General features: G+C 49.6%; 1 protein-coding gene across 1 annotated transcript in view; it reads right to left on the reverse strand.

Annotated features, from left to right (window-relative positions):
* ST8SIA2 (ST8 alpha-N-acetyl-neuraminide alpha-2,8-sialyltransferase 2) overlaps positions 1-24,017 on the reverse strand; it is a 67,771-nt gene that overhangs the window by 10,417 nt on the left and 33,337 nt on the right. Inside the window, exons 2-5 of the mRNA XM_086711480.1 lie at positions 23,946-24,008; positions 20,070-20,198; positions 15,914-16,171; positions 9,879-10,172 (exon numbers count right to left, since the gene is read on the reverse strand). Coding sequence (XP_086567606.1) covers positions 9,879-10,172; positions 15,914-16,171; positions 20,070-20,198; positions 23,946-24,008 — 744 coding nt within the window. The remainder of the gene's footprint in view (positions 1-9,878; positions 10,173-15,913; positions 16,172-20,069; positions 20,199-23,945; positions 24,009-24,017) is intronic.

Here is a 24,017-nt window from a genome sequence, read left to right on the forward strand (position 1 = left end):
AGCTAAGTCCTGTGGATGGTTGAGGCCCATTCCTGGTCCTCAGGCCTCCGTGCTTACCCAAGCCAATGCTCTTCAGTCGAGTCAGCAAGGTTAACCTCAAGTATGACCATGCCACCAAAAACTCCCCAGTGACTCTCGGAGTTCCCGGGAGAATGTCCAGTGGCCTCAGCCAGGCTTGTGAAGCCCTCGTGAGCTGGGCCTGAAATCCCTCCTACCGCCTGGCATACACAGCCACATGGCTACGAGGTACTTCTTGGTTTCTAGCAGGACATCACCACCTCCCAGTTCTCCTGGCTGGCAATTCCTTCGTATGGTCTCAGCTTCGATGTCACTTCCCGGACCTCCCCAGATGGGTCTGTGCCTGTGTGCTGTTCTTTCCCTAGCAGAGCGCTTATCACCCTATGCTATAATTATTCATTTACTTGTCTTTCTCCTCCCCTACAATTAAAAATTCTGTGAGCAAGTGGACTGACTTCCTGCTTCTTTATGACCCCAGATCCTAGCATAGCTCATGCACAAAGTGGGTGAATCACAAATCTTTATTCAATGAAGCAATGAGTGGAAACGAGCAAGCAGAGGCCAGTGATTCCCTGTGGGGGCACTGGTCAGAGAAGTGAAGGAGGCTGGCCTTACCATAGACCCTTCTAGGCAGCCACCAGGTCTGCACATGAGAGAGGCAGGCTAACGGTATGATGCCAAAAAACATGAGGAGAAATCACGATGCTGATCCCTTCAGGGCTTCCTCCTGCTACAGGGAGGGCCCCTTGGGGAGTCAAGAGACTGTCGCTCATGCACAGGGATCACCCTTTGGCCCAGCAGGGACAGAAAGACTACCTCTTGGGGGCTGAAAACTTGTGGCTGGATCCTGGAGGTTAAATTGACACCACTCCAGACAGGAAAAAAAAAAAATAATTAACCTCATTCATAACTAAAGGAATCCAATTTCACACAACAGTCAGATGCCATTTTCCGCTGGATTGGAAACATAACAAATGTTGATAATATACCACGTTGGCAAGGTTATGGAAAAACAGGAATTTTCAATAATCGTAGGTGGGAGTGTAAATTGGTACCTACCTCTAGTGAGGGCAATTTGGTAACCTCTATACAAACTAACAATACCCACGTTCATCTCTTTTTAGCGATGGCACATCTAACGAGCAAGCCTATACATGCATGTATGTGTGCACGTGTCAGTATAAGATGATCACTGTAGCAGTGGTTATACTGGGACAAGATTGGAAAAACCCACGACCACCAATGGCTTCTGCTCACAGAAATGATTGCCCAGACACTGTAAAGGAGAGCTAGGTGCTGTGTACTGATGTGGAATGATTTCCAGAATATATCAAGGTATGGTGCTTAAAACACGCTCCCTTATGTTTAAAAGTGGCTATTTCTGGAGGAGTATACACAGAAAACCAGTTTAACAGGCTGCCTCTGTGGAGGAAGGCTTGCTTGCTTTTCACTTTAAATCCTTTTAGACTGTTTGGATTTTTCTTTTTACTATGTGCATTTGCTATTTAAAAAATAGAGAGACAGTCTATGAAAAATGACTTAATACCGCAGACCTCTCTCCTTTCCTCCATGTCACGCCATCATGGAATATACACTCCACGTCCCTGGAGGAGAAGGGAACCCGGCTCCCGGACTGGCCCTAGGGACACGTTCTTGGGACTGAGACGGGCATGTGTGGGAGGGGCCACCTCCCAACTGCGCTGGTCTTGCCTCTTATTCTCTGCACCAGGCTTGCTCTCTCACCCATCCAACCTCAGGCTTCTCCAGGCTGCCAGGCAGCAGTGCCCGCTCTGAAGATCTGCTCCAGCCCTGGCTGGGATGCCCGCTGGATCACTGCCATCCTACGGCCTACGTTCAGCACTTTTGGTGCCCAATTAAGCATCAATTCACAGGCTTCCTCTGCACCAGGCCCACGGTTGGGCAGCTAAACGGGCCAGGCAGCAGGCTGCTTTCCTGCCCGAGGGCCACCCTCTCAGTGGGTCACAGCCTTCCGAATTGTTGTCATTGAATCTGAGCCATTCACTACCAGCTGCGGACCAGAGTGTTCCCCATCCTGCAGCCACGTTCAGCTGCCTGGGTGTCCTTCCGCTGGGTTGATCATCTCCCTTGCCAGCAGCCAGCCAGGGCACTGTGCCACCCTGCAGTGTGGCAGAGCCAGAAGCCCTCTGGAAGAGCTGTTCAGTCAGGGGCAGGGCCAGTACGAAGAGTCAAGGGCAGGCTTTCTTAGCACCAGGCTGCCCCCTCCCTGCAAAGCCCCTGCCCAAGAACTACCCCAGATGGGCAAGCATCTGCAGAGTAGTCAGTGGTTAGAGAGTCTCCTGGCACAGGTGCAATGAATCAAAGACTCTCTGAGTGGAAAAGGTGACCATCTAGCTCAACTGTTGTGGGCTGAATGATGTTCCCTCAAAACTCATCTGTGGAAGTCAACCTCAGAATGTGACCTCATCTGGAGATAAGGGTCTTTACAGAGGTAATGAAGTTAAAATGAGGTAATTAGGGTGGCCCTTATTCCAATGCAATGGATGTCATAATACGCAGGGGGGATTTGGAGACACACAGGCACACAGGGAGAACAATGGAGCTGGTCCTCCACGAGAGAGAGGCCTGGGACAGATTCTTCCCTCAGAGCTCTTGGAAGGACTTCCAGTTTCCATATCTGTGAGACAATAATTTCCTGTTGTCAATTTAGGTCACTCGGCCTGTGGTCCTTTGTTATAGCAGTTCTTACAAACTAATACACTAACTCTGCCTGATGCAGGTTTCCCAAGTCATGGCCCACCAAGAGGCATTCACTGCTGCCTGAACAAGAGGCAACCAAGCTCATTTCAGATGACCTTTATTTGTTGGAATGTTCTTCCCAGTGTCCAGATGAAACCTGACTCCCTGTATATCCCTTCTCAACCCTAGTTCTACACCTGGAGCCTCACAGGCCAAATCCTTGAGCCCCTCAAGGGCAAAATCCTTGCTTCATTGACTTTTGTGTTCTCCCAGGACAGGCCTGGAGCCTTCTGGGAGCCTATAAATACTTGTTAATCAGAGAAAGATTGTTCTCATGCTCTTTGGAGACTTCTCTGTCTAAAGCTTTCAACTTTTGAACTTCTCTGCCACTGTGGTCCTTCTCATGCCTGGGCCTGGGACCTAAAACATCTCCAAGTGGGATTTGACCAAGGTCATTGCTGATCTCCCAGACTCTCGAAATGTTATACATTTTGTATAAGATCTAAGATTTTAGATTATACGGTTGTTTAGAACTTGAGTACAGAATCTCGCATTTATCCATATTAAATTCCTCCCTCTTAGACTGACTAATTGTTTCAGCCCACCAAAAGAAGTGTGGATTCAACTCTGAGCCCCAAATATTAGGAATGTCCCAAAAGTCATGTCTTCTGTGCATTGGCTAAGGAGACAACTGATGCCTTCATCTAAGCCATTGGTAAAAATGGGGATAGTTGGCAGGATGGGAGGCTGGTGGAATGTTCTTAGAGATCCCCATGAAATCAACCTTTAATTAATTAGTGTCTTTTGGGTGTCAGTGGTCAACAGACAGTGGTCAGCCTATCTGTCAAGGACATGAGAGGAGGGATGGCAGTGGAAGAGTAGAGACAACTGAAGCCTATACACATGGGTTCTAGTCCCGCCGCTCTTCATCTGAGTGACCTGGGGCGATCCACTTAGCATTTCTGAGCCTGTTTCCTTGTGAGGAAAATGGGGATGAAAATAGCGTCTATCTTACAAGGCTTCTCTGAGAAGAGAGTTAACATTTGCTCCCTTTTACTCCTTGAACCATCCATCAGATCGCAGTTCTTTCTCCATGCTGCTCAAGAAATACTTTGTCAAAGTATTGATCCTGGCTCTACCTGTCTGCCATCCTCCTTGGAAAAGCAGAGCAGGACAGTGTGCCCTGGCGTTGTCCAGTGAGCACAACTGCTCTCGGTGTTTACTTCTTCAGGTGTTCATGAGCCATTGATTGCACTGCTGACCTTTTTAAAATTCTGGCTTAGGGTTGACAACAAGCCCAGTGGAGTCCACATTTCACCCATGTTTAGAAAATTGGGGCAAGGCTGGGCTGTTCCAGACTGTCCTTTTCCAATTTTTGTATGATTTGGAGAAGATCACTGCCAGCTTCTCAGTGGTCTTAGTGTACGATTTCTCCCGGGATGTTAATTGGTCTCGGTTTTGTTGAGAGTAGAGGTTCTCAAACTTACGCCATGCATCGGAATCACCTACTGGGTTTGTTAAAATGCAGATTTCTTGGCCCCAGTCCTACAGTTTCTGATTCAGTAAGCCCGGTTGGGCCCGAGAATTTGCATTTCTAATAGGTACCCAGGTGATGCTGATATTGCTGGTCTGGGGACCATGTTGAGAACCACTGGTTTCAAGCAGTTGGGTGGCATTGTAAGTAATGATACCAAAGGCTTTGTTACACTATCCACAGCTCTTCTTTGCTGAGAAGACAGATGTAGAAGAGAAATCAAGAGTCCAGTTTCCCTCTGTCTTTTGTAGCCTCTGCACCACCTGCCCTTATCTTTTTGGTTTTCCTTACTTGAAACATAAGATGCCCTTTCTGTTGTTCTTATTATTTTCTTAAGCTCAAACTCAGGCTTTGGCCTTCCTGACATTATTCTTCTAGGGCCTCTGTCATTATTCCCTGGTTATTGTAACGGGGCAAATGGATCGGGGGCGGGCGGGGGGGGGGGTGGTGGTGATCCGGAGCAAGGGAGGAGTCCTGAATCTGTCTCTTGCCAGCCATGGGACCTTATACAAGTTGCTTACCACCCGAGGCTCAATTTTCTTATCTTTAAAATGGGATATTTGTAGTAGCTCTCTCATTACGTGACACAATGCTTAGCACGGTGTCTGGCACAGAAGTGTTAGGGATGGTTACTTGTGGCCCTTGTCTCTTTTCCTACATGTCCTTCTTAAATCTGAGGTCACTGGGGACCTGTTGACCAGTCGCCAGATGCTCTCTGAGTATCAGCACTGTGCAGCAGGAAGTGGCATCACCCTGGCCTCAAGGCACTTACACCTGAAACAATTAGTGACCAGAAGTAGGTTAATAATCACAAATGTGTACTAGGAGATTGTTGAACCAGGGAAACTGAAACCATGGTCATTTGGTCTCTTGACATGGCTCTACCATGTGCCAGGTGTTAGTGCCGGATGGACTTAACACAAGCAGCATTGGCTCTAGAAGTGATTTATATACATGATTTCATGTGGTCCTCACAATAAGCCTATTGGCGGTTACTAGAGCATCCCACAATTTTTTCCCCATGAATGGATGGACTGCGGACACTAAACCAGCCCTGGGAGCACAGTGACTTGCATGTGGACATATCTGGGCATTGCAAGCCACCTAACAGCCAAATGAATGAGGGAGGGCAAAGACCAAGGTGAGGTCAAGGGGCAAACGACACTGAGAGCCTCAACAGAGGGTTCCACAAGACTGTGTCAAGCCTCAGGTGCCAGCGGGTGTTTGGTGGGACCCTGAGGTATTCTCACCTTTTGGTGCATTGTGCCTGGTGGGAAAGCTGCCCCATACTCAGAACTGCCCTGTGCACTGCGCTCATATATGCTGCTGCCCACTGTGGTCTCCTAACACCGCTTCCCCAGTGCGGCAGTGCCCGGCCCACTGAGCTCACTGGACCCCCGATCCAGACCGGGCTGGGTGTAAATTTGCTGCATCTCATGCACTGGCTAGAGTGGGGTGATGTGCTTGAGTGCCTGGCTGTGCCTCTCACTGGCTGGGTGGTCTCCCACAAATCACCCAACCCATCTAGGCATTGACTTCCTCATTTGAAGAACGAAGACGCTAGGATGACTCAAAGTTCATTCCCACTTGACATTCCCACCAGCAGGGCACAAGGATTCCGATTTCTTCACATCCTGACACTTGCTATTTCCCACTTTTTTGATAGCCATCATCCTAGTGGGTGTAGAGTGGTACCTCACTGTGGTTTCGTGTTTTCCCAATGACTAGTGATGTTGAGCATCTTTTCATGTGCTTTTTGGCCATCTGGACATCTGCTCTGTAGAAATGTCTATCCAAATCATTTTTAAATTGGGCTGTTTGATTTATTTATGTTGCTGAATTGTAGGAGTTCCATGTGTACTCCGGATACTAATCTCTTATCAGATATGTGATTTTCTCCCATTTATTTTCCCATTTATGTGATTTTCTCCCAAATATTTTCTCCCATTCTGTGGGTGGATTTTTTTTTTCACTCTTTTAATATATTGGCTTTTTGGTGCAGAAGAAGTTTTAATTTTGATGAAGTCCCTTTTATCTGTTTTTTTTTTTGTTGCCTGTGTTTTTGGTGTCATTCTTAAGAAGCCGTGGCTTAACCTAAGGTCATAAGGATTTTCCCCTACATTTTCCTCTAATAGCCACTTTCTTATAATTGTACACTTAAAAGCGGCTAACATGGGCTACTATATAAAAAAACAAACAAACATAACAAGTGTTATCAGGGATGTGGGAAAATTCAATGACAAATGTCAGTGAAAATGTGGAGAAACCAAGACCCTTGGGCACTGCTGGTGGATTGTAAAATGGTGCAGCTACTATGGAGAACAGTGTGGAGGTTCTTTAAAAAATTAAAAACAGAACTACCATATGATCCAGCAATTCTACTTGGGTATGTAGCTGAAAGAATCAAAAGCAGGGTCTTGGGGTGCCTGAGTGGCTCAGTTGGTTCAGCAACTGACTTTGGCTCAGGTCACAATCTCCCAGTTTGTGGGGTCAAGTTCTGAGCTGGGTTGTGTGCTGACAGCATAGAGCCTGCTTCAGATTCTCTGCCTCCCTCACTCTCTGCCCCTCCCCTGCTCTCTCTCTCTTTCAAGAATAAACAAACATAAAAAAAAAAAAAGAAAGCAGGGTCTTGAAGAGAGAGCACACCTATGTTCATAATAGCACTACTCACAATTGTCAAGAGGTGAAAGAAAATTAAATGTCCTTTGATGGGTGAATGGACAAACAGAATATTACTCAGTCTTCAAAAGGAAGCACATTCTGACATATGCTACAGTATGGATGAACCTTGAGGACATTATGTTAAGTGAAAATGAGTCAGTCACAGCAAGGCAACTGCTGTGCGAATCTACTTGTAGGAAGTATATAAAGTAGCCAAATTCATGGCAAGTGAAGTAGAAAGTGGTACCAGGGGCTGGAGGGATTGGAGAAAAGGGGACTTTTTCTTGTTTCATAGGTACAGAGTTTCAGATTTGCAAGATGAAAAATTTCTGGAGATCTGTTTCCCAACAGTGTCCATATACTTAATGCTACTGAGCTGCCTGGTTAAAACTGGTTAAAGTAGTAAATATTATGTTGTATATATTTTATCACAATGAAAATGTTTATCCCCTCCCACCTCATAAACAGAATTTAATTATAGATTTTTAAATAAGGAACAAGATTATCCTGTGAACTAGTTTATACTGGAACTTTGAGGTGAAGAACTCCCGACAGGTGACTCTGACTTCATCCATCACTGTACTACAGGATCCTTTATCAAAATTGAGCCTAATATGGCTCCTTCCTGTGGTTTCACCTTCTGGTCCTACTTCTACTTCTTCCTTTTAAATATGGTCTTTTTTTTTTTTTTTTTAAGTTTGCTTATTTGAGAGAGAGAGAGAGAGAGAGAATGAGCAGGGAGGGGCAGAGACAGAGGGGGACAGAGGATCTGAAGCAGCTCTGCACTGACATCACAGAGCCCAATGCAGGGCTCAAACTCAGGAACTGTGAGATCATGACCTGAGCCAAAGTTGAATGCTTAACCAACTGAGCCACCCAGGCGCCCCCTAACTTCTACCTCTTAAGTCTATAGGTCAAGTCTAATCCCTTGGTGGGTGGTTGGTGGCAGCTGGCATGGTGGCAGGAGCTATGGTTGACTGACTGTGTGTCTCCTTCATCAGCACAGGACACACACTCAGATGTAGGAAGTGTTCCCCAGTGAAGGGACAGAAAAAACAGGGCTCAGGCAGACAATGGGCCTCTTCGACTGCATGAGTAGCAGAGCCGGGATTTGAAGCCAGGGCTCCCTAACTCCAAAGCCCACAATTTTCATGCTAGACGGGTCTGCCTCTGGGCCAGGTTCCTACTCAGCCATCTTTTCTGTGATCCCTTGGTCTTTTCTCCTGGGGCTTTTTTCCACGTGCCCCCTGCCCCCACCAGCCCACTCCTCCTCTTGAAGCAAACCCCAGGTAAATTCCCACCAAGTCCAAGGCAAGCCCTCCCTCTCACTACAGATGCTGCCCACCTTTCCTGTAATGCCCTCCTGGACCCCAGACCCCACAGAGGGAGAGGCTCATTGGCAGAAATCCATTCCAAGGCCCCTGAAGCCCTCTCCGCCCCCCCACCCCCCACCCCCCACCTCTTTTCCTTGCTAAAAGCAGAAGGCTGCCCTGTTCTCTCTCCTGCAGGATTTCCTCCCGGGAGTTGCTGCAAGAGAAAATGTTGCCATCCCAGGATTAACAGCCTGTTTGTTTAAAGGGCCTATTACTGGTGCTTAATGCTATTTTGACAGATGAAAGTGAGTCAATTATAGCTGGAAATAGCTCTGGCTGTGTACGTCTCTTCCAGGTAGTGGCCCTTTCCCTGTCTAAGGGACTGTTTCTCTTTACCAAGGGGCAGTCCTTCTTCTTTTCTTATCCTGTCTGACCTCCAAACCATGCAAAGAATTTCTTCCTTCCAGGAAGAGGCAACATTTAAGGCCTGGAACCTAAATCCAAGAGATGGGGGTTTCTGGGGGCAAGACCCACGCTGTGACAGGGGTGAAGTGGATGCTGAAGGAAGGCCTGACAGGTGAACCTCCAGGATAAGGGATGTGGCCCCAGTGAGCCCTGTGTCCATCAGGAGTCACTCTGCTCCATGAGCCACGAGCATAGCTGCCTCTTACTGAGTGTCTCTTTAGGCCTTTTTGGGGGGCAATGGGTTTCTGTGTTGACACCCACCCTAAAGAGACCAGAGCTGGTCACAGGCTTGGGTGCCTCAGGGGTCACCTTGGTGAGGACAGCAAGAGTCCTTTGATTGGCTACAGAGTTTCCCAGGGTCACACTGAGTTATGCTCAGGCCCCAGTAAAGAGCATTTCAATTTCACAGGGGGTCTGTACAAGGGGCTCGCTTATGCCCAGAGCAGGACAGTGAACTCCCGCCATGTGACTGGATGGGCATCTGGTTGTAGGGCCTGACCCAAGCTGCAAGGTCAGGAGTGTGCAGGGGCATGTTTGTAACAGGCATCTCAAGCTTAATATGCCCCAAATCCTTCTTCCTCAATACCCCCAGGCATGCATGGGGTTCTCCCCAGCTCTCCACTCACAGAAAATGGTGCCACTGTCCATCCACCTGCTCAAGCTCTAATCCTAACTGCCATCCTGGATGTTTCTCTTTCTCACACCCTGGAGGTCTTTAAGCAGAACCCACCAGAAAATCCTGCTGCCTCTCCTCCAAAGCATTCAGCAAATCTGAGCCAATTGTTGCCTCTCTGCCACCAGTGTCCCAGTCAAACCACAGTCAGCCCCAACCCAAACTATTGCAAGAGCTTCCAACACATGTTCCTCCTTCCATCCTCGCCCTTCATGGTTTATCACTCACGCAGCAGCAAGGGGAGGACTGTTCTCAACACAGCTCTCCAGGCTGGCACTACTGATTGGTCAAAACTGGCACGCTAGATGGAACCCACCTGCCAGCGCCCCTCCTTCCTCCAGGTGGGAAGGCTCAGAAAGGCCGGGGACGTGCTGAGGTCATACAACCAGTGAGGGGGGGTAAGGTGGGGTGGAAATGCCTCTGGGAAAGGAGTATTGCCCACCAAGCACCTGTCATACTCGGTGACGGCCCCCACCCCCAGGGAGAGGCCGCTCACCCGCGGACGGCGTGCAGCAGGCGCAGAGAGGGGTATGCGGTTCGCACGTTGACGCGGTGCTTCAGGATGAGCTCGTTGACCCACTCAACGCGCTCCTTGCCGCCCCTGGCCATGAAGGCGGGAATCCACAGGATGCTGCCATTGAGACTGTGCAGTCGCTGCAGCAACTTCTCCCGCCAAGTGGCGTTGACCAAGTCCTCAAAGGCCCGTTGGATGACGGAGGGGTTCATGGTCACCAGGTCTGTCTTGAGCCCCACATCCCGGGCATATTCCTGCACGGGGGCCAGGTTGCACCTGCCAGGGAGAAAAGCATCATGGTCCTTTGGGGCAAGATGAGACGCTGTTGCTTGTATTTCATTTTGTCCAACCTTTGCCTCCCCTCACCTCTTCCTCATCCCCAAAGACCCAGGGCATCTTCCAGCACCCACCCGCCCCTCCTGTCACCCGTGCTCCTTCTTCCCTGCCACACGTATTTGCTAGGCTCTTTCCACACACATACGACTTTGCTGGTCCCTGGGGCTGTACAGTGCCTGCCTTCTGGAGTTGAGGATGTAGCAGAGGAAGGAGGCAAGTAAGCCACCCTCAGCTCACAAGATGACCATGCTGTTGCAGGTGTGACCTGGCCACGTTAGGTAACAGTGAGGGCTCTGAAGGCACACTCCTACTTCTTACCTGTGTGATTCTGGGCAACCTGCTCAACCTCTCTGTGCTTCCTAAGAGCTTTCCCTACAGCTAAGGAATATGCCCAACGGTTTCTTTAGCTATGATAGAGATTGCAACAGCACCCCATTCCAGGGATTAAAGGAGTCATTGCATATCGAGTACTTAGGACCCTGTTGGACCACACCAAGATCTCAGTAAATGCAAACTATTGGCCTATTAATATTCCCATATTAGTATGGGAAAGAGGAATGTTTGGTCGTGTTCCCAGAGGTGGTAACCACTGAGAGAAATCTAGAAGGATGGGTGAGCATTAGTCCATTTGTGGATGAGGCAGTTAGAAGAGTGTTTTTCCAGCTTTCCCGAGCAGTGGAATCACTTCAGGCAGTAGTTAAAAATACAGATTCACTGTGTCTCTCACCTGGGCATCCAGGTTCAGCAGGTGAGCCTAGGAATTGATACTTATTTTTACAAGCTTTTCAGGTAATTCTTATAACCAGGAAGTTTGGGCAACATCAGGCTCTGGCATTGTAGGCACAAGAAATGTATGTAAGGGCATAGAGGTGTGGAGCAGTGTGGGTGTTAAGGGGAAGGCAAGCGATTTGCCTTCTGGGGCATATTGTGTGGAAGAGATGAATCTAGAGAGGTCAGCAGGGCCTATATGTCAGGGATTTGGCTCCAAGGGCAATAGGGAGTCACTGAAGATTCCCGAGCAGGAGAGTAACAGATTTGCATTTTAGGCAATAGCTAGACAACAATAAGATGAAGTTGTACAGGTATTTAGAGTGGATGGAATTGTATCTAGGAGGACAAACTAAAAGGCCATTGCAATCTCTTGCTGAACAAGCCTGGGACTCTGGGTGGGTGGCCTCTGATATCTCACCAGAGGCCTGCTTTGTGGGGAACTCTCCCACCTTCACAGGTCCAGCTTGCATGTGCACACTGGGGCTTCTTGCCTGTGATGCAAGCTGATCAGACTAGGGTGGCCAAGGGCACTTCTGGGGAGGCCTTGCTGCTATCTGCCTGGAAGATTTGTTGGTGGAGGAGCCCTTTGACCAGTGGAGTTAAGTCTGAGAAATTAGAGTAAGTATTTATAGAATAGAGGCTGGAGACATGAAGACCAGGGTCACAGGTCATTGCCAAATGATGAGATCCAGAGAGACACCACTTACCCTCCTTTCAAGCCAGGACTTTCTTCCTTCAACAATTGGGGAGAAAAAGTAGGATCATCAGAAAGAAAACTAACATCCTGGGCCTCCGGGTGTTTGCCAGCCCCTAGTCCTTTAACACAGGTCTGCTCATCTTATTCTGGCTCAGTATTAATCACCCTCACTTTACAAGGCCCAGAATGTGCCAGAGTCCCAGAGCTAGTAAGGGAATCTCCAGGATTCAGTCTCTGGTGTGTTGGGCTCAAAAGCTTGTTTGCTGCTCAGACTAGACCCCCTAAAATGCCCGCTCTCCCCATTCCCACCCTGGCCTTGCTATCTCTGACTGTGGTTACACATTGCAAGGGGGCAGAACTGACTTGAGACACCTTCAGGGGCCCCTGCTGCAGACCTTAGAGGAACAGAGCATCTCATCACGTCCACCAGTTAGACAGTTACCCCTATTGTCCTATAGCCCAGGCTTCTAAGGGCTTCCTGAAGGCCTGGGGCCTCTTCCAGGCCAACCACCAGGTCCTGAGAGCAGGGTCCTCAGTGCAGTTCAGGTGTACTGAGTCTATCGTGGGCCAGTGAGGGCTGTGGGAGAGGCAAAGAAGGAACTGATGTGGAGCCTGACCCCAGGAGGCTTCTGGGGTGGTTAGGGGAGAGGAACCACGGAAGTCCTTACCCAGCTACAATACTGGTCACTCGGGATATCGTCCAAGTAAGGTGCGATAGACTCTGGGGAGCCCTAGGGCTTCAACCTCCCTGGGGCAGGCTCCCAACCTCATTCAACATGGGACCCGGCTAATGGAAGGTATTCCAGGGAGGGGAAGGCTGCAAAGGCCAGGATTTTCCCGTGACCATGTCCAGGGCCACTTCTTGAGTGAGGATGATGGAGACATTAGAGTAAGTCTGCTCAGCTCTATCTTATCCCACAGCAGGCCCGGCCTCCCAAAGCAAATTCTGGGTGGGCTGTGGGTGGGCTGGACAAGAGTCCGTCCATTCCAGAAACAGGCATGTCCACAGGCACAGGGTGAGGCCCACAACCTGAGCCTGGCCCAAGTGTGCCATGGACCTCTGGTTCTCTCAGCCTCAATTTCCTCCCTGCAAAAGCCAGCGCAAGATAGAACATTCCTGACAGGGTTGTTGCAAGAATAAAATAAGTTAATAAACATGAAGTGCATAGATTTGCACCTGGTGTATGCTAAGTAACTAATGAGCATGATGATAATGATGGGGATTTATCTGTGAAAGGGCGTTTGTTCATAAGACTCTCCCTATTGAAAGTGTGTGTGTGTGTGTGTGTGTGTGTGTGTGTGTGTGTGTGTGTCCATGCGCACACATGTGAATGTGAGCAAACAGTGAAGTTTTGATCCCTAAACATCTGGGAATATACTCTGTACATATATGACCCTGAGTTAGGTAGTCTCTTCAACCTGCCATTGCAGGCTCACGGGGACCCTGTGGGGACCAGCCCTCCTGTCTGGCCCCATTTCCCAGCCACACCCGAGACAACGTAGGCTCACTCAGGCACCAGCTTCCATGATCCATGAGTCTAGCTTCTTGCTTCCATGGCTTTCCTCACACTACGTCCTCATGCTCACCATTTTCATGTGCTAAACTCAGCCACCTTCTTCCAGAAGCCTGCCCTCAGGTCCCCCAGGAGGCTGCGTAGTTTGCAACCTCATTGCATTTTGCATGGGGGTGTCTTCCCATGGTTCAGTGTTGAGTTTTCTGAGAGGGGGCAAGGTCTTGTTGTCTCCCATGCAGAAGAGGGGCCCAAATGACACAGAGCAAGGCAAAGTGATTGAAGACTTCAATTGATGGAGACAAAGAACATCCCATCAGAACCCTCCGGGCATCTGTTCTCTCAGCGAAGCTGCTACGAGCCTGAGCCCGAGCCCCTCATCTATGCCAGGCACAGGCTTGGGCTGGCGTTCAGGGATGGACACAAGCAGTCCGCTTTAGGGGAGCTCATGGTCAGTGTGAGGCAGGTGGGGTGGAGACACAGGGTTCACGGAGAGCTCTCATTTGCAGAGGCAAATGGTACAGGAGAGATGGTGTGGAATTGTGGGGTGACCTCCCTGCACCCCAAGGGAAAGGCAGCGGGGAGATGAACACTTGTGCTTTGTTGTGGGAGACATGGCCCAGGCACACTCACACATGCCAACTCAGGCAGTGGCCATAGCATCACACCCCGTTTACTCTTTTTGGGGCCTTTGGCCTGTGGGATCCCCCCGGGGGAGGACACGGATGATCCTCCAGATGGGAAGAGCCCAGAGGAATGGCCCCACTGGGGCGGAGGAGCCAGTGCTGCCACTCGGCACCAGCCGGGGTCTGTACCCGGAACAGCTTTGTGATCTTGTCCTAAAAGACCACTCAAGTCCACTCCCCAAACACACAGGTGTGTGAGAGCCACGTGCAGAGTGTAAAGCTCGAAGGACAACTGTGCGTTGTTCTGAGGCGCTCTCTCCTTGGTGCTTCAGCTCCCTCTTTTCTAAGCACGTGTGGACGGGTGTGGACAGGACCCCCGGGAGAGGCAAAGCATGGCTTTCCAAGTACAGCCCGCACAGCAGCAGGGAGGGCATTAGATATGCATGGTCTTAGGCCCGGCCCCAGACTGGATGACTCTGCCCTTGGAATAAGCTCAGGGGGCTCCTGTGAAGGTCAAAGTTTGCTGGGTCTGGCCCAGAGCACAGCCGGTATTCCTAACAGAAGGACCTCAGAGACAACAAGTCCAACCCGCTCCATTTACAGAGGGTGAAACAGAGGTCCAGAAAGGGCAGTGACACACTCCCGAGTCGTGTGACAAAAATGAGCCACAGAGCCAAGATGGGACTCTGACGCCACACTGCTCATCTTGCTGTGTCAGTGCCCACAAGGGAAAGTTCTGGCTGGAATCAGCCGTTGCCTTTGGAAATTGCTAGGGCAGGGCTAGTTCAGAGAAGGAAACCTTGTCATCAAAACTAGTGACAAAGGCATGGCTTATATGTGTGACACCAAATCAGAAAGGCCTCCCTCCATGCTGCCTGGCACCCCTGCTTTTACCCTCCGCTTGCACCTTTAACACCTCTGTCCCCTTCGCTCCCCCCGACCCTCCTTCGGCTTCTGTCAGACATTTGCTCCGCTTTCTGCCTGCCTTCTTCTCCCCCTCTGTCCCTGAGTCTTTAGACCGGAAGGACTGAGCCACTGGCTATGCCAGGCACAGACAAAGCCTGGGACACTAACACAAGTTCGGCTGCTAGGTTGCGGTGGCTCTTCCATGAGAGTGGACGCAGGAGTAAACACACCTTCTAAAATCCCATGTCCCGAGGCCCAGGGAATTCTGTGATAAAGGCCATTTCCCAAAGCCTCAGGACAAGGCTCTCTTTGCATCAGGACAGCCCCGATGGAAACGTGAGATGCCATATGCACTTCTGCCAGGGCTGGGGCACTGTTTGGGGACGAAACTCGAGGCTCTGTGTGCCCTACTTCTGACCAGAGGACAGCAAGGCCTTGTTTCCAAGTCTGTCTGGGTTGGGGGTCAGGTATCAGGGCCACTGGCAACTGTGTCCAAATGTGTCCCCGGAGACTGAACAATGAGAGCTGATATTTCAGCAGAATGATGGTCAAGTTGAAGCCCAAGTTTCTCTGTCGCCCCTTCACTTTCCAGATTTTGACTGCAGGATAATAGTTACGAGCAGAGCACCACCTTCACGAATACTTAAAAGAGATTTGCAAACTTGAACCAACTAACTGGTCAGCCCAGGCTTTATCTAAGGCTCAGCAAACTTTTTCTGTAAGGACCTGATATAAAGGCTTCTGGTATATGCTCTCTCTGTTGCAACTCTTCAACCCTGCCCAACTAATCGAACTTTGCAGAGAGAAAGCAGCCATTGAGGATATGAAAATGAATGGGCATGACTGTGTTCCAGTAAAACCTTATTGACAAAAGCAGGCTGTGGGCCATAGTCTGCCTACCTCTGTGTCAGATTAGAGATTCTCAACCTTGGCTGTTCACCAGAAGCATTCTGGGTCACATGCCCCTGACCCTTCAGGTTGATTTAATCGGACTGGGGTGCAGTCTGGACACCAGGACTTTTAAAGGCACCTGAAGAAATTCTAATGTACAAGGTTGAGAATGGGGACAAACCCAAGCAGTGTCTCTGGTTGCAGAGACACTGGGACAAGTGGCCAGGCTCAACTTCAACCTGCCTGTCGCTCTGGGCCCAGAGCCCCTGCAGCCGTTACCTTATGACAAAGCTGTGCGTGTCAATCTCCTGCCCGCAGCCACTGTTCAGCAAGACCCCCGAGTTGCCCACGATGGCACAAGTCTGGAAGTGCTTGTTCTTCAGCGGAGACGTTCTGGGGAGCAGATCGTAGAGGTTCTGGGACACGTTCATTGTGCTGTCACGGTCGAAGATGTAATGAATAATGTCTCCGGGCTTCAGGGTCCCCTTGAGGACAGAAATGTCCTTTTCAGCATCCAAGAACTTCAAGATCTGCTTCCTACAAACACCAAATACACATGAAGAAAAGGTCTTCCTGTTGTCCTGTTGCTAGTTGCCCTCTGCCCTGCAACCCGGCTTTCCCAGTCCTGTGTCACCCTGTGGCCTGCTGCAGCCAGCCCCCGGGTGAAGCTCAGTTCGGAGGCCCTCTGAGAATGGGTTCCAGGTGGGGAGTATCAGAAATGACCCTGAGGCAACAACGGGCGTGGCCAGTCTGGTTGCTGTGGTTACGCCCTCTTCCTGTGAGAGGTGATAACTGCCCAGAGAAATGACTCCATTAGGACACACTGTGCGCTCATCACAGAAGACCCTGGAAGGAAGGGTGACCTACTGCTCTGGTTTGCCCAGGACCTGCGTTTATCACTGAAAATCCCACATGGCAGGGAACCCGTGTCTGGGATAAACCCAGACAGCGGTCAGCATACATCACACTCTCCTCTCAGTAGGATTCGGGGCCATCATCTGACAGGAGGTCCTGAACCAGGATGGCACCTGTCCCTCACTCCTCAGTGGTCTGTTTTCTTCTCTGCGCAAAGGGTTTCCTATGGGGTGAGTGGGAATGGATACTGTGAGGTGCATCAGCTGCTCTCCCTTTGAGAGACTGAGCATGCCGCCTGATGTCCCTGAGCCGGTCCATTCCACGCAGTGTGCTGCCTGAACCCACTGCTGTCTAGTTTGGAGTTTGTAAATATTGATACCTGTCTTGCCCCTCTGAGCAAGTTCCTTTGTGCTGTTTCAGAACAAAGGTGAGCAAATGACAGCTCTCTAGGCTCTAGGATGAAAGTTCTAGAATCATCTGGCAAAGTACACAGTTGGAACGGGGGATGGTCAGAAAAAGGATAGATGTCCTCTTAGAATCACCTGGGGAGATTTACTGAAACCACTCAGGCCAAGGTAGGGGATCCTAGGTGGGGGTGGGGGGGAGCTGCAGTGACATGAAGAACTGTCTAAATCTCCCAAAAGATCTTTAGAAATGATTCAAGTCGGGGTACCTGCGTGGCTCTGTTGGTTAAGTGTCTGGCTTCAGCTCAGGTCATGATCTCGTGGTTTGTGAGTTTGAGCCCTGCGTTGGGCTGACAGCTCAGAGCCTAGAGCCTGCTTCAGATTCTTTGTCTCCCTCTCTCTGCCCCTCCCCTGCTTGTGCGCGCGCGCTCTCTCTCTCTCTCTCAAAAATAAATAAACATTAAAAAAAAAAAAAGAAATGATTCAAGTAATAGAAAGAAACTTGGTACCCACACTAGCCTAAATGCACTTCATTTCCTACAGCAAACCCCTATCTAGAATAGATACAATGATGGCAGTCTTCTTTTCCACAGAACACTGGAGGGATAGAACCTTCCTGCACTTGGCAAAGGTGAGAATTTGCAAGACGGTTGCCCCATTGTGCAGATGGTAACACTGATGCCTGAGAGCCTGTGAGATGTGAGATATTTACAACCTGCAGTGCATCCCAGTAGGGTGCTCACTCAGTCACTCAGGGGACTATAAAGAATTCAGAAGTTCTGGGATCCCACCTGAGAAATCCCAACTCCAAGAGTGGCCCAGGTCCCAGCATGCTTCCCAAAGCTCAGCAGGTGACTCCAGCATGTGCCCAGGGTTGGGAGCCTCTGGAATAGCCAAGGAGTAACTAGAATGCTTGGCAGGGCACCAGCTCTCTGCTAGTCTTTCCTGATTAATGACCGGGAACTCTTGCCATCATGCAGGGGAGACACCCTTTGCTGAATAATTTGTATCTCTTGATAGGAAACAGAGGCATTAATTTTATTTACCACCCTGCCCTTTACCAAGGATTATACAATTTGGCAAACTGACACAGTATGGAAATTGCTACAGCCTCGGCAGTCACTTACCCCACAGTATTTAAAACTAAGGAGAGCCCCCCAGAAAGTCCATAAATAAACACCTCTGTGAGTGAATTAATTTATAGCTAATTATGAGAAATTACTATCAATTATTAAACATCATTCCAAATCACTCCCAGCATCTTTTATTAAGAATAATTTTGGTGATTAATTGAAGGAAGTTAAAGGAAATTCTTTTCCCCCTTGGTGAAGGCACATTGCTCCTGCCAGGGTGGCTGTGTGTAGGCTCCCATGGTCTGGTTTTCTCTGAAAGTGAGGTGTGTGTGTGTGTGTGTGTGTGTGTGTGTGTGTGTGTGTGTGTGTATAGTGTCCATTTCTCTACGCAGTGGCCGAGAAAGGGCCAGGGAAAGGATTTCACTCATAGGTGGTGCAGTGGGTGAACAGTGCCCACCCGCTAAATATATGTCTGGTCCCTAACCCTCAGAACCTGTGATGTGGCTTTATTTGTAAAGAGCATCTTTGCAGATAATGAAATTAAGGATCTTGAGATGGTCCTGGATTACCTGGCCCTAAATCCAGTGATAAGTGTCTGTACGAGAGGCAGGCTAGGGAAATACACAGACACAGAGAAGAAGACCATGTGACATGGAGGCAGGGATTGGACTGATGAGGCCACAGGGTGAGAAAGGGCTGGAACCTTCACCTGCCCCACCCCCCCCCCCCCACCCCCAGCATCTGGAAGGGACAAAGAAGGATCTCCCCAGGGCCTGCAGAGGGAGCATTTGGAACTCTAGCCCCAGAGCTCGGAGAGAATACATTCCCATTGTTTGAAGCCCCCAAGTGGGTGGGAACTGGTTACTGCCACAGCTGTTCTCACTGACTGATCCAAGGGCAAGTGAGGAAGGCCTGCAGCTGGTCCACCCAGGGGGCCCCAGGAAGGGCACTGGTGAGGGTGGCAGATTGGGGGCAGCAGAAGTCTGTTCCTTCAGATGGCTTCTCAGCTGCCATCTGGGTCTCAGGCCTCTCCAGCCCCTACACCCTCTCATGTCCCCACACAAAACCTTGAGAGCTACGGGGTGGAGGCATTTCCATTTTGACAATGAGCCTACCTGGAAGGGGCCCCCCTCTCTGTGTGGTGACACTTTGGGTAGCTGGGCCCCCTGTTCTCCCTCCCCATGGTGGAAGGCCTGGGAAGGTTGGCCACCATAGTTGAGGCTTTCCCCGTCTGGTCCAGGCGACTGTGCCCACCTCACCACCCGTATCCCCTACCTCCTACTTAGAGCTCCAGAGGCACTGAGCGCGAATAGCGGAAGTCAGCCTGTGTGCAAGCGGGACGCAGCTTGGCAGGCCTGGCAAACCCCTAATTACCGCTCAAAACACATTGCTCCTTTCTCTGCTATCCCTCTCAGCTCCCTTACAAAATGAAGTGTGCTCTCTTCTCAGCACGATCTCTGTATTTCCACCTATTGATGAGAAGCAACACCATCTGTGTACGTCACGTGGCCCTGTCCTGTCTGACATTTGTGTCTCCCTGCTAGCATGTCTGATTCACGTTAGCACCCTGGGCCCCCAGCACGATGCTGGGGTTATACTGACCACCCTCTGCTGGGTCAGTCATGGCTACGTCAAAGTCACGTGGTCCAAGTGCTGGACAAGAGCTGCTCTCTGGCTAAGCAGCCTTCTCCCTTGGCAAACAGGTGTCGTGTCACTCTGGGTCATGCACAGAAAGGGGGCCACGGGTGCCAGACTGGCCCAAGCAGGAGACATATCCTGCCAGAGAAGGACTCCTGCCTGTGGTCTCTAGCCCCCAGGCTCCTGCTGCTGCTGGCCCAAGAGCCTCACTCCTTCCAGACCCAGGACCCTAGCTGGGTGCTCCTGCCCCCTCTCAGGCCCCGGTCGCTGCATACACGTGCTGGCCGGCTCGGCTTGTCTCGGGTTTTTATTTCCAATTGATCGCTTACAGATGACACCTGCCTCGGCGGGCGGTAAACATTTTATTTCTATCCTGACTTCTTTAGATGATGGAGAGTGGCAATTTGCTGGCTTGTGCTGAAGAAGGCCAGGTCTGTCTCTTGTCCTATTGGTAATTACCACTACCTGATCCTTAGAGACAGCGTCTGGTTGTGCCTCCACTTGGCCGAGGCGGGCTGGATGTTGTGCTTAATGCTTTCATTACTTCTGTCAACAACAGCTGGCGACGAGGAACCATTTATTACAACTTCAGCTCTGGATGGGGGGGAGAAAAAGGAAGAGGGTAGACATGATGTGTTAGCATGCCGATGACAAGTCTAATAGTTTTGTTTTTGCACGGGCTTGGATGTAAACTTCGGGAGAGCAAAATTGAGGTTATTACCTGAGAAGAGAAGGAAGTCTGTTTATCCTCTGGAATGCCCGAGCTCTCTCCCTTAGGTATAAGCTCCTTACGCTTTGGAGACAGGGAGGGGGTATTAAAACTATCTTTCTCCCCACCCTCCGCCCCACCGTCTCCTCCCAGGGAGATCTAGCTGTCACTGTCAGAACGGTAATACGTCTTCTCTCGAGTTACTTTTGTGAAACTCCGCAGTTGCATTAGCAGCTGGGTGTTATACGATGGTCTGCAAACTTAATAAAGAGAAAACAAAAGCTCATGCCAGGGGAATGAGATGCAGCCTGCGGCTTCCCCCACCTCCCCCTTATCTTATCACTGCCTCGTTTGTACTCTCCGATGCCACCTCACACATCCGCCTTGTTCCAGAGTTATCGGTGTTGGGTCTGTCTCTCCCACTAGGCTGTGAGCAGGGGAGCTCCCTCATTCATTTCTTTATTCCCCGATGGTATAACATAGCAGATGCTCAATAAATAACCATTTGTTGAATTTGAGTTTGAATTTCACTCTGGGGGGAGCCTGGATGTGTGAAGGAGCTGGTTGGCCCTGCCTGCCTCGGGGCAAATCACAATTCTGGCTGCGCACGGTCTTTCCGCCTGACGCTGGAACGCCAGGCATCTCAGACCCACTTGAATTCTGAGGGTTGCAATCTATGCTAGTAGGTTTCTAAGAAACTAGGTTACAATTACATCTCTAAAGGCAGTGTGGTAGCCAGCCTGCCTCTGTCGGATATGTACAAATGCAGAATTTCCTTTGCTGTGGATTCTCCCCCTTAAGTGGATTCTCCCACTTAGAATAAGTGGGTTTGTGATGCCAAATTTTGGAGCTCTAAAAAATTCAAACCAGGGGTGCTTGGGTGGCTCAGTCGGTTAGGCGTCCGACTCTTGATTTTAGTTCACGTCGTGATCTCACGGTTGTGGGATTGAGCCTCATGTTGGGCTCCATGCTGACAGCTCAGACTCTGCCTGGGATTCTCTCTCTTCCTCTCTATCTGCCCCTCACCTGCGCTCTCTCTCTCTCTCTCTCTCTCTCTCTCTGTCTCTCTCTCCTTCCCTCCCTCTCTTTCTGCCCTGCCTCACTTGCACTTGTGCTCGTGCACGTTGTCTCTCAAAATAAATAAATTAAAAAAAAAAAGAATTCAAACCAAACATCTATGTCCTCGGCGTTTATCTCAGAGCACCTAAGTTAAAAAAAGCTGCAGGCCTTTTAAGGAGGTATACAGTCAATGCTCTATTTTTCTTTTTGTAGGTAGAGAAGTTGGGGGTGCAAATTTTCTCTGCACGTTCTCCCCACACACCTCCATTTCTCTATATTCCTGACTCCTCTGGATGATACAGCTGGCCCTGGATTCAAACATATGTAACTTTTGCAGAGGACTAGAAAAGGAAACCAAAGACCCTACCCTTGGAAATTTTGCTGTTTTCATGAAAGGGAGCAGAAGGCGTAGTGAAAAGATTTCACAGGCTTTGTGACTGTGGGTAAACCACTTTACCTCTCTGAGCTTCAGTTTGCCCACTTATAGAAAGAAGGTGTGGAAGAGGAAGATATCCACCTCTAAGGTTCTGGAATTCAGTGAGGACCATGGTGTCACCTGCACCTGTCACTGACTGCACTCTCATGAGGTTCCAGCAGGAGCTGCTTGTGGCTGTCAACCTTTGGTACAGCCTACTTCTGCACAGGGCACAGGCAGGAGCAGTGACACTTGGGACCACAGCTTCAGCTGTCACACCCGAAGAGCCCAAGCTTTACTGCAGCTTACATCAGACGGTATCTATGATAGAAACACTTGACTACTTGTGATGGGGAGTTGTCTTCTTAAGAGGCTAGCTGATGTTCTCGTCAGTAACAGGTGACTAGAACCTGGCATCTGTGGCCTAAAGTGGACTCAGTCTAAGGTGAAGCTCCTCAGAAACTGGGGCACATTGGGTGACCCCAGGCTATCTCAGGCAAGAGGGATCTGCAGAGGGATCTGTCATGGCTGCTTGCCCAGAAGGAGTTTCCAGGCTTCTCTGGGACACAGTGTGGTGGAGGCAATAAAGGGAAGGGGATAAACACTGGCGTGGCTGGGGGTAATGTTCTGTTTCTGTCTCCACTTCCAAGTGAAACTTCAGAGGGGACATCATCTACCACCACCGGCCATGGTCTTCCTGGACTAAACCTGGCTCTGTGGCTATTGAGCTGGGGAACTTGGTCAAGTCACCTCGGGTCTCTCGCCTCTGCCTTCTTCTCTATAACATCGAGGGGATGGATTAGGTGACCCCAGGAGCCACTTCAGCTCACTGGTTTACGTGCTGTATGTTGCACCAACACACCTGGATTGGTGGGTTGTTCTAATTGAGTGAGGAAACTGAGGCTCAGAGGGGAGAGATCATTTGCCCACAGCCCCAGCTAACAAGCATGGGGACTGAATCCAGGTCTGCTTGGCTCCCAAGACTTTTCTTCCCTCTTCTCACGCTATTTCAAGAAAGGTTCTTCCACCCTGAAGTTACCATGGGACACAGGGTTCTCCCTCGGGGGGCAAGATCTTTTTTCTCCAATAGGGGACATCTTTCCATAGTAGAAGAGAGAGGAACTTAGGGTCGCATGGCCTCCTTTTTTATTTCTGCGTTTTACCAGGCACAGTATAAGCTTCATCTGTAGCTCCCAGGTGGTTAAGGGGTCATTAGATATCCAGAAGCAATGACATCAGGGAGAGAGGGTCAGTTTCCTGAATCATGTGGGGTCAGGGAGGGACACAACTGATAGGTCTAATAGGGTCAAGAGACCTAAAAAAATTTACGGAAGAGCAAATAACAGACCCTGCTCTAAATAATTTAGGTCTTTCATTCCAAGACTGACCACCAGGAAGTAAAGCAAGACCTTCATTTTCAGTAGTGGTTGTCTATATTAAGTAACTTGGCATTCTTTTCTCCCTTCTACCATTCCTTTAGCTGGAGCTCCTAAGACTGTAAGTCAGAGCTATGGAGCAGTTGTCATTAATGGAGAATGAGGACTCAGAGGCATGGTCCAACCATAGCCAGTGGCAAGTGTGAGTCTGTTGGCTTACAAAACATGTGCTCACGCCTCCATACCCAGCTGCCCCTGGCCAGGGATCATCACAGGAGAAAATGCTTTTTTGAGAGTTTAGATTGTGCATTCAATAATCAAGGTTAACATTACTGAGTGGGCTCCCTAAAAATTTTAAGAGATCTTTGTGAAGTTCCCGAATGTTTTATTTTCTGTCTTAATCTCTTGGACAAGCCACCTACCACAATGAAATGGAGTGAAAGTCCGGATTCTCTTCAGAGCCTCCACCGTTCAGCAAAAATGCCAAGTTTCTGAATAAGCACATTGACGGCTCAAGTGCTCCAAAGAGTGTGGGCTCTTTTCCAGAAAGCAGCGCTTACCCATCTCAGTTTTCCACCTCTGAAGCCTCTAGACCTTGGGCCATCTCATGGGCTCTTCTATCGACAGCTCCTCCCCAAAAGTGATTAGGGAAATGCAAAGCCAAAGTGAAACAAAACAGATCTATTTGCTAAGGAAGAAGGGCACCATCCAGCAAAGAGGAGAAGCAGATTAATAGCTGCCTTACAGCAAAAACAAATGAACACAAAATCTAATTTACAAACCTATTAGATTTGCTATGTAAGCTGTTCACAGCTGATCTGATTGTACCTCTGCCTCCAGAATCCCTGCAAGAC

The sequence above is a fragment of the Puma concolor genome, chromosome B3, assembly GCF_028749965.1.
Source record: "Puma concolor isolate L17-30 chromosome B3, mPumCon1.1.hap2, whole genome shotgun sequence".
NCBI lineage: Eukaryota > Metazoa > Chordata > Mammalia > Carnivora > Felidae > Puma > Puma concolor.